General features: G+C 35.1%; 1 protein-coding gene and 1 long non-coding RNA gene across 7 annotated transcripts in view; one reads left to right on the top strand and one right to left on the bottom strand.

The window, feature by feature from the left end:
* MRE11 (MRE11 homolog, double strand break repair nuclease) overlaps window positions 1-507 on the top strand; it is a 77,133-nt gene extending 76,626 nt beyond the window's left edge. For 4 of the 6 annotated variants that reach the window (XM_032295744.1, XM_032295745.1, XM_032295746.1 and 1 more), the window contains exon 20: window positions 195-507. In XM_032295744.1, the coding sequence (XP_032151635.1) occupies window positions 195-251 (57 nt within the window). In that variant the 3' untranslated portion in view covers window positions 252-507. The remainder of the gene's footprint in view (window positions 1-194) is intronic. The other 2 variants (XM_032295748.1, XM_032295749.1) reach the window with 1 other exon arrangement.
* A 1,194-nt stretch (window positions 508-1,701) lies between these two features.
* Window positions 1,702-15,202, bottom strand: LOC116563183. The gene is made up of 3 exons (XR_004274265.1): window positions 15,192-15,202; window positions 15,015-15,017; window positions 1,702-1,796 (listed from the first exon to the last, which is right to left on the bottom strand). It is a non-coding gene; the product is annotated as an uncharacterized LOC116563183 (long non-coding RNA).
* Between the last annotated feature and the right edge of the window lie 16 nt (window positions 15,203-15,218).

Raw genomic sequence — 15,218 nt, forward strand, 5'->3', positions numbered from 1 at the left:
GATAAATTTTTATTTTAATGCTCACTAAGAATTTAATTGGACTTATATATTTCACAGTTATAAAGGAAATAGAAAAATAAAGTCTACCCCATGTGAAATGACTCTCACTGGTATTGTTTTGCCCATAAGAACTTTTGTCTTGTTTCAGTGAAGCATGAAACAATCACTAATACAACATTTGTATCTCATTTCAGGATGACGATGATGATCCTTTCACGAACACTAGTTCTTTAAGAAGAAAAAGAAGATAATATATTTAATGGCACTGAAAAACATGTGAGATACAGGAAAAATCAAAGCATTGCAAGCTAAGAGTTTACAGTTTAAGATTTTAAATATTGTTTCCTGAGCATGACTCCATAAGTGAGAAATTTCTATCTCAAGGACATATACAATAGCATTGATTCACCCTTTTTTTTTAACCTGGTTGTTATAGTAAGAGCTTTGTTTCAATACCATTCTTGAGTAAAGATTACAATAAATCTACCATTTTACATTTCTGCTTCATGATCAAAAACTATATCAGTATTTTAATATGGTTACATTTAGCCAAAGTTGAGGGAAAGAGCTTATAAAATTTAACTAACTTCTTGATAATTTTAGTAATTTCTTAAAGGCTCTGAATTTCCTGAAAGTAAAGCAATCTATGTGAACCTGTGCCTAAATTCACTGTTACTATGTATATGTTTCTTTCGAATGCTTCTTATAAGTCGAAATGATTAGAAGTACCTAATAGTTTGAATAGATATGTTTTTATTAAAAAGAGTAAAATAACCTATCAGAATTACTTAGTTTTTTATTCCATTTATAGCAAAGATTTCAAAAGATTATATTCTCATTGAGTGGTACTAATTTCCTTTATTATTCTGTATCCTTAATGGTGTTCTCTCTCTCCTTCTCTGCCCACTTCCCCCTCTCTCCTTTTCTCCCTTTCTTTTTCTTGTTTCATACATATGTGTGTGCCTATTTCTAGGAGAAAAAGAGTAAAAAGTTGTTTTAAAATACATCTTCTTGAAAAGATTAAAGAATTTTTTTAGGTAGAGTGGTCAGTTGAATCTTACAGTAAAGTATTGAGATATATCTAATGTAGAATATCAATGCCAGGATTACTCATTAACAATATTTTATCTTAACTTTGGTTCCCGTGAAACATTTCTGAATGGGCAGTTCTGGAAATATTAGTAACTCATGTTAGGTTTTTCTTTTTTTACTTGTTTTCAGTGAGAAATAAGAATTAGACATCTTCAGATTTAAGTTAAATAATTCCATTCTTTTCTTTAATACTTTGTAAAAAGATCCCTGAGTTATTCCTTCTTTTAGTCTTACGTGACAGCTTCACTTAAAAACTCTTCAAGGAAGTTATACATCTTGGGAGTACAACAGCCTGACATTTATTCATAGGTAGAAATACTTGATTCAAATACTTGATTCAGTGATACTCCATGACCATTAGAATAGTCATACCTGGAATGTGTCAAATTATAAGAGACAGACATTTGGTTAGGGCTGCCTCATGTTATAGCACCTTTGAAGAGGCCTAAGTCAAAAATTGCAATGTAACAGTCTAATGACTTTCTTAAAAGTATTTCTGTACCTAACTTGAGCATAAGGGTTATTTGAGCAAGTAACATTAACTCAGTGGAAGGCATTGTCCTGTGAAATATTCTCAGGCAGATCTGCCACATCTTTATTGCACTTGAAATCTAATATTTCTAGTATTTGAACAAAGCAAGGGTTGAGTCAGGAGTGAGCAGTGCTGTCCATGATGGAATGGAAGCTACTAGGGGTGGCAGTGTCTGGGTGATGCTGTGCCTCCTACCCCTGCACAAGGCACACTGGCTCTGAGTGAGCTGTGCGCCACATCAGCTAGTGGCTTTTCTTATGCATCAGTTAGATGGGTCTGGATGAGAGTAATAGTGAGGGGTTAGTCACCAAAGTATCCTGATAAGTTCCTAGGAACAAAGGAATAAAGCTTTTTCCCCTTTAAAAAAAATTGCTCTTTGCTCTGAAAAGAGGTACTAAATGCAATTTAGTTCACCACTAAGGAAAATGATGCCACAGCAGTTACAGAGGGTGAAAATCTCTCCAGCTAATTCAGATCATTTTGTGAATAGTATGTATCAAGACCTCAAAATAGGATAAGTAAAATGTGACAGGGAAACCTTTTTTTGATTGAATATTGTTACATAGTTAAAATGTGCTATAAATCGTTAATATTTTATATTGATGCTGCAAAATCTGTTAGTTTTGTTTTTTGTTTCTAACAATTTTCAGACCTGCTAGTATAGGAGTGTAGAGGTCTTTTAGATGATTTGAAAGCACCTGCATTTGCTCTTGGAGGCTGTGGGAGACTCGCAGGGATGAAAACATTCAGAGGAAAACATCTATAGGGAATTCTTCTGTCACTTACCAAAGAATAAATATCTTTCTGGTGTTTTGTTTCCTATCATAAAAATACAACAGTGCATTTACAAGATTAAAAATTCCTCAAAGTTATAGGAAATTCTAGAAAATATAACTGGTGCTTAGAAAATTCAAGCATTTAGGAGTGTAACCTTTAGTTCAGGTACAATAAGACTTTTTCCCCTAAACTTTTAATAGTAGGAAATACAAGAAATACAGAAAAGTCACATGGTTTAACAAATAATTTATAAAGTGAGCATTGATGGAATCCTAATACAGGTCAGGAAATAAAATAGCAGTGTCCTGCAAACCCATTAAATTGTTTTCTTCTTTCTGGGTTACCAGCCCTGACTTCTATAATTTAAAAGCTCCTACTTTTGCCACAAGGTGGTGCTTCTGCCATTAGATGCAGTTAGGAGGATGCAACTGCAAATCTAAAATTAGGAAGTTAGCATGGTTGCAATACATTTAGAACCTATGCATTCATACTAAACCTATGCAGTAATACCATAATTAGCCTTCTAATCATGTAAATTCATTTACTTATTTATTTCATTTTGTTCAGCCTGTTATGGAATTTACCAGCTTGATAAATTTTGCATATAAAGGTTTATAAAGGAACATTTTATGTTTTCATAAAGAGAAAAATACATTCTTAGAAAAAAATGAGTTAAAAAAAAATTTCAATGGGCTGGGTGCGGTGGCTCACACCTGTAATCCCAGCACTTTGGGAGGCTGAGACGGGTGGATCACCTGAGGTCAGGAGTTCGAGACCAGCCTGGCCAACATGTAAAACCTCATCTCTACTAAAAATACAAAAAATTTGTCAGGCATGGTGGCATGTACCTGTAATCCTTGCTCCTTGGGAGGCTGAGGCAGGAGAATCAGTTGAACGCAGGAGGTGGAGGTTGCAGTGAGCTGAGATAGCACCACTGCACTCCAGCCTGGGCAACAAGAGCGAAACTCAGTCTCAAAAAAAAAAAAAAAAAAAAGTATCTCAATGTAAAATATTTTCTTTGGAAACATAGATTTTAAAAGCAACTTTCCCCCGAAGTAATCTGATGTCTTTTTTGTATCTGTCATACATTTAATTCGTAGTATTTTGTAATTTGTGTTTTTTAAAAGCTAACTATCATTAAGATTATTATAGAAGTTTGGTATAATAAAGATTTGGGTTTTTCAGTCCAATGAGTTCCCATATTGAATGAAAAGGATTCACATTTCATCATTTGCTTGTCTCATTTTCTTTTAGTACTTTTGAACTTAGTTTGGTCAGAAAATACTAGAATTTTAGTTTGAGCTAAAGAGCAAGCTTACATAACTTGCTATTGCCATATACATTTGTATGTCTGCTGTATCAGAGAACTGGATCTGATTTTAGCACTTTTTAAGTTGTGAAAGCAATGCATTTTTATTCTTCAAATTCAGACATTGAGTACCTATCAAAATGTGTATGCTTACCTGTCATCCTCTCCCCAGATACAACCTATCAACAATTAGGAACATGTTTCTCCAATTACTGTTGGCACAACTACTAAGAAAAATTGTTGAATTAGAACCCCACATTGTATAGCTACATATGTTCTCCTTGGGACTTACCTTGACATTCCAATTTTTCTACGTATGGTTCATCAACCTGTTAATTAAACCATCTTTGTCTATTTTGAGAGGTAACTGCACCGCTTTCCAGTGTGAGTTTTAAATGTTACTGTTCAGTTTTAGTCAAAGGATATTTAATCTGTGGTGCCTTAACATTAAAAGTGGTAAAGTGATTTTTTAAAGGGCGCTTGGCTGGTTATTGCACATTATGTTTGATTAACAAAAGAGGTTCAATGGGTATTAGGCTGATTGGCCAATACAAACTTTGTTCTGCCTCTGAGCCACTGTGTAGTCGAGTTGGTTCATGTACAAATACCCAAAACTAGTGCATAAGTACCCTTGATCACAGTGCCTATTTAGTATCAATACCAACTGTTTCGTGTTTACATTTTATGTAAAAATCAAAAATTTCTGCATATAAGCTTATAAATATAAGTGCAGTCTACCTGTTAGTGCATTTGAACTGATTGCATGGTATATCTGACTTTGAGTACATTTTGCTAGAGGCAAAAGGCCATTGCTTAATAGGATGGGAGGCACACCTGCATTTCCATTGGTTCTTGGATAGTCTGTAAATGAAGCTATCTATTTTACGCTCATTAAAGTATTTTACCATAAACAATGAGATAAATAAGTAAACCCATCATAGATATACCAGAAAGTTTCTAGTGGTTTTTCATTCCAGTATTGATTTCTGAAGTTTTTAGTAGTTTTACGTCCAGATCGTATTTTAAAAACTGAAATAGTATCAACTTTACAGAAATTTGCAAGAATAGGCTGAGTGTGGTAGCTTACACCTGTAATCCCAGCACTTTGGGAGGCCAAGGCAGGCAGATCATGAGATCAGGAGATTGAGACCATCCTGGCCATGGTGAAACCCCGTCTGTACTAAAATACAAAAAATTAGCCATTCATGGTGGCGTGCACCTGTAGTCCCAGTTACTCAAGAGGCTGAGGCAGGATAATTGCTTGATTCTGGGAGATGAAGTTGCAGTGAGCCGAGATCGTACCACTGCACTCCAGCCTGGTGAAAGAGCAAGACTCTCAAAAAAAAAAAAGGTTTTATGCTACATTTATCCTTTTTGTCTGAAGATTATGTCTTACAAACTGTTCCATATCATTTTATGGAGATCTTTACTTTTTTATAGCCTCATGGTACTCCATGGAGTTTAAATGCCATAGTTTATTCTATCCTATACTGTGCCTTTTGGTGGTTCTGATATTTACAATTACAAATAATACTGCAGTACTATTACCAGTATTTTAAAAAGTTTTGGAAGTGTTATCTTCAGAGTAAATTCCTGGAAGTGTGATTATTCGATAAACAAGTAAATTCACGTGTAGATTTGTTAAGTGCTGCCAAGTTCCTTTTTATAAAGATCGTATTCCCAGCAGCAGTGTGTGGCCTACCTATTTCTCTGTAGCCTCCCCATCAGAAGAATGTATGTCATCAAATTTTTGATTGTTTTCCAAACTAATGGACTAGAAATGGCATCTTAGTGTAATTTTAATTTGCATTTCTCTTATTATGAATTAAGGTGAATTTGTAAAAATATGTTTAAGGGCCATTTTTACATCCATTTTTGGTGAATTACTTGTTCATATATCTTATTTTTCTAGGATGTCTGGTCCCCTTTTTCTTCACTCAATATGAAAAATATTTTTAAATATTAGATATTAACCCTTTGTCTATAACATATTGCAAAAATTTTTTCCAGCTTCTTATTTGTATTTTTATTTTGCTTATGGTGTTTTTTTTTTTTTTTTTTGCAATGCAACAGTTTGTTTTGAATATAGTCAAATTTATCTGGTCTTGCATCTGGATTTGGTTTTGGTTGTATAAATGGTATCTAATTGAACAGAGGTTCTTTTAAGAAATATTGCTTTTTTTATAATTGCATAATTGGACTTTGTGAAGTCCAACTTACATTGATTCAGGCTTAACATTTTTATATTGTGTTCAAGAAAAGCATTTCCTATCCTAAGGTCATGTAGCTTCTTCCATGCTATCTTCCAGAACTTTATGTTTTGCCTTTCCAATTCAACTCTACAATCCAGCTGGGAATTGATTTTTATGCTCTTAATTGCTGTTGGGCTATTTTTTTCTATTTTGTTTCTGCTGTGTGCTTTGTTTCAAATCAGATCCTCTGAACATGAAAGAAAATAATTATTTGTTAACTGCAGCCATTGATTAATATTGCGTCTTACAGAGGGGGAAATGATGATTCAAGTAGGTTGTTTTTGTTTTAACAACAATATCATGTAAAAATGTCTTTAAGGATATTTCTAGAAAACATCACCAGATCAGCAACTCATTTTCACAGGAGGCAAGCAATAGCTATCATTGATCTTACTTGCTTTCTAAAAATGCTTCTAATAAGATTTTTTTAATTGCCATTTGAGGCCATTAATTTTGAGCACCAGAAAAAGAAAAGTTGTATTTTTCATACTGACTCTAACTCCCTTGTGTTTCATAAAGTTCATGCTCTGATAAAGACAAATTCTAGCAATTACAGTTGGAGACGCAGCTTTCAGGCAGTGGAACCAGGGAAGGTTGTGGTGTTTGAAATATGATCATACATCTCAGGGGAAAAAATTGTACACGGTGAAGGAAACATGTAGGACCTGAAGGTGAAAATCTTAACCCACCTATTCAACGAAATTACATGATATTATAAAAGGCTGAAATTAAGAGCAGAATGATAAAATTCTAAATCGTGTGAAGAAAATGATCATGCCATTTTTTTTTAAATTTTGAGAGTCTTGCTCTGTTGTCCAGGCTAGAGTGCAGTGACGCAATCTTGGCTCACTGCAACCTCCGTCTTTCCCAGATTCAAGTAATTCTCCTGCCTCAGCCTCCCAAGTAGCTGAGATCACAGGCATGAACCATCACACCCACCTAATTTTTTTCTGGTTTTAGTAGAGACAATCACTGCGTTGGCCAGGCTGGTCTCGAAGTCTGGATCTCAGGTGATCCGCCCAGCCTCCCAAAGTGCTGGGATTACAGGCATGAGCCACAGTGCTCAGACTATGCCATTTATACTATACCTACAAGTTTAATTTCTAAATAACAATTCTTAACAGCAGGTGCCTTCTGGCAGGCTGTGGACTCCCACCCTGGGTTCATCCTGAATTATCCTCTTCCACAACCTTATATTTTGCGATGCCATAACTCTCCACACTACCTTTCCCATGAAATTGAGTTACCTTAAGGGAAGGCCCCTCACTTTTTTTGTCTTTTAAACCAAGCCTAGCATGGTGCCTAAATGCATTACTAAATACTTAATGCATGACTATGTGAAGATATAAGTAGACTTTATTAAAAGAAAAAAATTCCAAAGCACTCACAGAAATAAAGCAGAGCTGTTAATTTGACCCTCAATCCATGACAATGGAAATACCTCTTGTAAACACAAATGACTGTGTTACGCAGTAGAGGCATTAGAGTCTTAAGTTATGAAGACAACAACTTGATGTCCAAACAGCTCCTTATCCATAATTGCCACCCGAGACAGATTGGTTCCATTGGCTTATCAGACCAATGATCCATCTCTGGACAGTGACAATAATAAGGAACCTGTTACAGATAAAGATGGACTGTTATCCTCTGTAAACTATTGGGTTTTTTCTGAGTATAAATGGTATTTGTGAAAAATGAAAAGAATATGAAGAAAAAGGATACCATAATAATCCTGATATTAACATTTCACCGTGCCCCCTTTAACTCTTCACAATTGAAGTGAAATTGTATCAGTTTGTGTCCCGCTTGTGTTATTCTGAGAGCATTTTCTGTGTTATTAGATTTTTCTCCAAAACGTTCCTTTTAATGACTGCATAGTGTTTTGGGTCATGGAATACCACAGCATAATATATTTTTCACTATAATAAATAATGCTTGATAGAATCATCTTTTTACATAATTTTTAAAATATTTTTTATGTGGAGATAGGGTGTGATAAACCTACATGTATCCATCATCCTGCTTCAATCCGTTTCTCTTCCCTTGGGTCCAGATTATTTTGAAGCAAATTCCAGACATTGTATTATTTAATCTGCATATATATATGCACATGTGTATATACAATAAACAAAAGGGCTCTTTTTAAATCAAATATACTGTCAGTTGTACATAAATCTTTGACCACATTTAAAAAATAATGTCCTTAGGCTAGGTTAGAGTAAAAAATAGAATTTCAGGTAAAGGAGATGAAAATATTTTAAGGCTTATGACGGTTTTACCAGATTGCCTTGCAGAAAGGATATCCATTTATACTCCCACCAGCAACATGAGAGCACCTCTTTCACTGCACCCTAACCAATACCTAGTCATTTATTTGATTTCATGAACTGCACTGTAAAACGTTTCCTCCATTTGGTTTTAGGCTTTAACAATATTGTTCACCCAGAAGCTAATGATAAGATTGTTGGTCAGGCAGACCTGGGCTTCAATCTTCCAGTCCTTTTAGCTCTGTGACTCATACAAGTCAGTCTCGGAACATCTGCTTCCCCATTCAGTAGATTAAAATACCTACCTTGTATGTTTTGTGATTAGATGCAATGATGCTTATGAAGTGATTAGCACAGTCTTGATGGTTCCATTGGCTGCAAGCTGCATCTTCAACTGTAATTGCTAGAATTTATTTCTATTATAGCACGGACTTTATAAAATAGGTCAGTGTAAAATTAATATGAAAAAAGACTTATTTTTCTGATGCTCAAAATTAACAGCCTCAAGTGGTAATTCAAAAAAAATAAAAAAGAATCCTATTAAAGCATTTTCAAAAGAGCTGAAGATCAATGGTAGCTATTGCTTACATCCTGTGAAAATGAGTTGCTGATCCTGTGATGCTTTCTAGAAATATCCTTAACAAATTTTTTACTTGGTAATGCTATTTTTAAAAAAAAAAAAACACTTTAATCATTCTCCCTCTGTAAGATGCAGTATTAATCAAATACCTTAAGTATTATGGCTAATTATCCTCTTTCTGATTCTGAGGATCTGATTCAAAAGAAAGCATACCGAAGAAATGAAAAAGTAGAAAAAAATAGCCCAATAGCAATTAAGAGCATAAAATGAGAGCTGATGTTAAGAAATGTAACTCAACCTATAGAATTATAGAAAATCTCCTTGAAACATTAATTGTATGGCTCTACCCGTTAGAAGAACTGTATCTTCCTTTTGCCCAAGAGAGGCAAAAGGAAGAAATTCTCATTTTAAGTGGTTATCCAGCAACAGAACCAGAAAAATTGTTCCTTTCACAGAAGGTAGGTTTTACTGCCTATACAAGATGGATATTGATATCATTTAAAATTAGATATTTCCAAGGTAATTGATCATATCCTTAGCAAACAGGGACAGTTTGACTTCCTCTTTTTTTTTTTTTCCCCAGAACATGTCACTTTATTGACTTCCTCTTTGCCAGTTTGGAGGCCCTTTAGTTCTTTCTCTTGTCTGATTGCTATGTTGTACTGTGTTGAAGAGGAGTGGTGTCATAGATGGCCTTTATTACATTAAGGTATATCCCTTGTATGCCAATTTTGCCAAGGGTTTTATTTGTAAAGAGATGCTGGATTTTGTCGAATGCTTTTTCTGCATTTCTGCATCTTTTGAGATGATTGTGTGATTTTAGTTTTTAATTCTGTTTATGTGCTGTATCACATTTATTGACTTGCTTATGTTAAACCATCCCTGCATCCCTGGTATGAAACCCACTTGATCATGGTGGATTATCATTTTGATACATGATTGAATACAGATAGCTAGTATTTTGTTAATGATTTAAGCATCTATGTTCATCAAGGATATTGGTCTGTAGTTTTCTTTTTTGGTTGTGTCCTTTCCTGGTTTTGGTATTAGGATGATGCTGGGTTCATAGGATGAATTAGGGAGGGTCCCTCCTTTTGCTGTCTTGTGGAATAGAGCCAAAAAGATTGGTACCAATTCTTTGAATGTCTGATAGAATTCTGCTGGGAATCCATCTGGTTTTGGACTTTGTTTGTGTTGATAATTTTTTAATTGCCATTTCAATCTCACTGCTTGTTATTGGTCTGTTCAGGGCATCCAGTTTTTCCTGATTTAGGCTAGGAGGGTTATATTTTTCCACGAGTTTATCCATCTCTTCTAGGTTTTCTAGTTTATGTGTATAAAGGTATTCATAGTAGCCTTGAATGATCTTTTGTATTTCAATGGTGTCAGTTTTAATATCTCCTGTTTCGTTTCTTAGTGGGGTTATTTGGATTTTCTCTCTTCTTTTCTCGGTTAATCTTGCTAATGGTCTATCAATTTTATTTATCTTTTCAAAGAACCACCTTTTTGTTTCATATATCTTTTGTATTTTCTGTTTGTTTCAATTTCATTAGTTCTGCTCTGATCTTGGTTATTTCCTTTCTTCTGCTGGATTTGGGTTTCGTTTGGTCTAATTTCCCTAGTTCCTTGAGGTGTGACCTTATATTGTGCTCTTTCAGACTTTTTTAATGTAGGCATTTAGAGATATGAACCTTGCTCTTAGCACCACCTTAGCTGTATCTCAGAAGTTTTGATAGGTTGTGTCATTATTGTCTTTCAGTTCAAAGAATTCTTAAATTTCCATCTTGATTTCATTTTTGACCCAAATCTTATTCAGGAACAGGTTATTTAATTTCCAAACCCTAAGGAATCCTCCAGAAAGCTCCTAGAACTGATAAAAGAATTCAGCAAAGTTTCCAGATACAAGATTAATGTACACAAATCAGTAGCTCTTCCATGCATCAGCAGTGACTAAGCAGATAATCAAATCAAGAACTCAACCCTTTTTACAATAGCTGCAAAATAAATAAATAAAATACTTAGGAATATACCTAACAAAGGAGTTGAATAAACTCTACAAGGAAAACTACAAAACACTGCTGAAAAAAATCATAGATGACACAAACAAATGGAAATACATCCCATGCTTATGGATGGGTGGAATCAATATTGTGAAAATGACCATACTGCCAAAAGCAATCTACCAATTAAATGCAATCACCATCAAAATACCACCATCATTCTTCATAGAGTTAGAAAAAAAATTGTAAAATTCATATGGATCCAAAAAAGAGCCCATGTAGCCAAAGCAAGACTAAGCAGAAAAAAAAAAAAGCAAACCTGGAGGCATCACACTAGCTCCTTTCAAACTATACTATGAGGTCATAGTTAACAAAACAGCCTGGTACTGGTATAAAAATAGGCACATAGACCAATGGAACAGAATAGAGAACCCAGAAATAAACCCAGATACTTAAACAGCCAACTGATCTTCAACAAAGCAAGCAAAAACATAAAATGGGGAAACAACATCCTTTTCAACAAATAGTGCTGCGATAATTGACTAGCCACATGTAGGAGAATGAAACTGGATCCTCATTTCTCACCTTATACAAAAATCAACTCAAGATGGATTAAGGACTTAAACCTAAAACCTGAAACTATAAAAAATTCTAGAAGATAACATTGGAAAAACTCTTCTAGACATTGGCTTAGCAAAGAGCTCATGACCAAGAACTCAAAAGCAAACTCAGTAAAAACAAAGATAAATAGCTGGGACCTAATTAAACTAAAAACCTTTTGCATGGTAAAAGGAACAGTCAGCAGAGTAAACAGACAACTCACAGAGTAGGAGAAAATTTTCACAATCTATATATCTAAAAAAGGACTAATATCCAGAATCCACAGTGAATGAAAACCAGTAAGAAAATAATCCCATCAAAAAGTGGGCTAAGGACATGAATGGAAAATTCTCAAAGAAGATACACAAATGGTCAACAAACATACAAAAAAATGTTCACCATCACTAATGATCAGGGAAATGCAAATCGAAACCACAATGCAATACCACCTTACTCCTGCAAGAATGGCCATAATCAAAAAATCAAAAAACAAGATGTTGGCATGGATGTGGCGATCAGGGAACACTTCTACACTGCTGGTTGGAATGTAAAGTAGTATAGCCGCTATGGAAAAGAGTGTGGAGATTTCTTAAAGAACTAAAAGTAGAACTACCATGTGATCCATAATAATATATATTTAATACATATTATTATATATAGTGATATATAATACACTATATATAATATAGTATTCCATCATATATAATATTCCATCATATATATGATATATATACTGTAGTATATATAGTATATATAATATATATACTGTTATATAGTATGTATATACTATATGCCATATAGTATATAATATGTAATATATATATTGTATAGTAATAAATGTATATTGTATATAATATGTAATATATATTATACAGTATATAATATGCATTATATATACTACATATATAATACATAGTACACATATATACATATATAGTACATATAGTATATATGTAGTATCATATATATAATATATAGTATATAGTATATATACTATATATTATATGTATATATGATGGAATACTACTCAGCCATAAAAAGGAATTAATTAACAGCATTTGCAGTGACCTGGATAAGATTGGAGACTATTATTCTAAGAGAAGTAACTCAGAAATGGAAAACCAAACACCATATGTTCTCACTGATATGTGGGAACTAAGCTATGAGGATGCAAAAGCAGGCATAAGAATGATACAATGGACTTTGGGGACTTCGGGGGAAGAGTGGGAGGGGACAAGGGATAAAAGACTACAAATATGCTTCAGAGTATGCTGCTTGGGTGATGGGTACACCAGGATCTCACAAATCACCACTAAAAAACTTAATCATGTAACTAAATGCCACCTGCTCCCCAATAGCTTATGAAAAAATAAAAAATTAAAATAAAAAAATAGATATGTCCCAGGAACTTACTAGACAAAAAAAAAAGTATTTAGAGAGATAAGCACCTGCATCCTGGGTTGTCTGATTCTAGGGCCAGTTTCTCAAATTCAGAACTGCCTATTTTTCCTGTCTTAGTAGTAGGCTGTAGGAGATAACATTAGGAATACAGTAATTCCTGGCCTGGTAATGCTGACAATTTCATAGGAAATACATGTGTAGCAAATTGTGAGACCCCAACAAGGGAAGTACAGTATCAGAGAATGCATCTGCACTTTTAAAAGAGCAGATTAGGGAATACTGACTTTGCTTGTTCTGGGGTTGTGGCAGTCAAGGGGGTCAGACAGTCTTCAGAGGGGAGATAACATTTGAGCTGGGTCTTGAAGAATAAAGAGTTTTTCTGGCTCTAAGGTGGTGGAGAGCATGACTTCAGGCAGAGAAACAGCATCCTCAAATACATACTGTCATGAAATTGGTGATGGCTGAGATGACCACAGGATTGGTGGACAAGTGAATAGGAAAAGGATCAAGTACAAGAAAGTGAGGGAAGAGCAAGATATAATAGAGTTTGGAGCTTGTTGAAGTGTGTGGGTATTCCAGGTGAAAACATCCAATTAACAGTGAAATATTACATAATACAGATTTGGAGCTTTTAACAGAGGTGGTAAGTGAGGTACAGATCTTGGAGTCATTGGTGAGTGATGGATGGTTAAACTGGTGAAGGTGGCTGAGATCACCCCAGGAGACATTTAATTCACGAGGAGCAGATAATGAAGCATAACCCCTAGGAGCCCTGAACTTTAGCTAGCAATCCTGTGGGACAACTAATGCTACTGTTTATCCATATATGGGTTAAATGGGTGGTTGGAGTTGGCTCAGGAACCTAGCCACCATTTAGAAAAGTTTCTGTGTAAAAGGGCAGAGTAAGTTCAAGCAACTTACAATTTAATTTGAGGCCACAAACTGTTGGAAGTTGGAACTTGGGTGTACTTCTTTTTACATTTCCTAAATATACCTTTTTACTCTATGGCTCAGTGTATTGGAACTTGGAAAGCAATTCCTAGCTTAGCCTGCCTACACATTTTGCATTTTTATTGCATTTGAGCATATCTTCAGCTGTACTTGGTATTTCAGGCCTCCTTAGTTCATTCGTAATTCAAGTACGATGACATACAGCTTGTACAATTAAACAAACTAGGAGTGACTGTCATGAGCCTGGCACTGTTGAACTGCTGTTTCTTCCCTTCTGGCACTGTGATTAGTACCATAAGGAACTGTGAGTATGGTGAGTTTTTAACTCAAGCAGGGCCTTTTCAGAGGATAATATTGGTGTTAAAGGGGCATTGTTTGCAGTGTTAGGAATATTGATGTGGTGAGGCTCTCCAAACCACTTTCTTGGACCTCTATGTGATATTACAGTAGTCTCCCTTTGTCCAAGGCTTCGCTTTTCACAGTTTCTCATGAAATCACACTATCCCACTCTGTCCACTCAGGATGTGAATCCTCCCTTTGTTCAGCGTATCTATGCAGTACCTGCTCCTCGGTCACTCAGTAGCCACCTCAGTTGTCAGAGTGCCTGTCACGGTATTGCAGTGATTGTGTACAATTAACCTTTATTTTGCTTGTAATGGCCCCAAAGCTGCAAAAGTAGCAATGCTGGCAATTAGCATATGCCAGCTAGAAGCTGTAAAGTACTTCCTTTATGTGAAAAGGTGAAAGTTCTTGATTTAATAAGGAAGAGGGGAGGGGAATCATAAGCTGAGGCTGCTAAGATCTGTAATAAGAGCGAATTCTCTATCCATGAAATTGTGAAGAGGGAAAAAGAAATTCATGTATAGCCTGTATAAGGTTTGGTACTATCCATAGTGAATCTTGGAATGTGTACCCCATAAATAAGGGGGGACAACTATATTCTGTAATTCTTGATCTCATTTTTATTAAAATATGTGTGAAGTTTATTGTTTTTCTTTCTTTGTTTCAAGTACATTTGAGAGAGTGAAATAATAAACCCTTTGCTCTTTGCTATGTTTACTATGTGTGACTGTTATCAGAGATATAGGAATATACTTACTATTTGGCAGAGACTGACTATTCAGTGTCCTTGGTTTTATTAGTAATGTACAAAAGAGACTGGTTCACTGTAAGAGCTGCTTGTGTCTTCCCGTAACACCTTAGTAACAACAACAGTGATTTACAGGACCCATAACACCTCTGAGAAAAAAAACCTTCTTTTAATAACTCAGTCTTTTGGACAAATCACCTGAGGTCGGGAGCTCGAGACCAGCCTGACCAATATGGGGAAACCCTGTCTCTACTAAAAATACAAACAATTAGCCAGGTGTGGTGACACATGTCTGTAATCCCAGCTACTTGGGAGGCTGAGGTAGGGGAATTCGTTGAACCCAGGAGGCAGAGGTTGTGTTGAGCCG

The sequence above is a fragment of the Sapajus apella genome, unplaced genomic scaffold (genome assembly GCF_009761245.1).
Source record: "Sapajus apella isolate SASKATOON/1434 unplaced genomic scaffold, GSC_monkey_1.0 scaffold34, whole genome shotgun sequence".
NCBI classification, from domain to species: domain Eukaryota; kingdom Metazoa; phylum Chordata; class Mammalia; order Primates; family Cebidae; genus Sapajus; species Sapajus apella.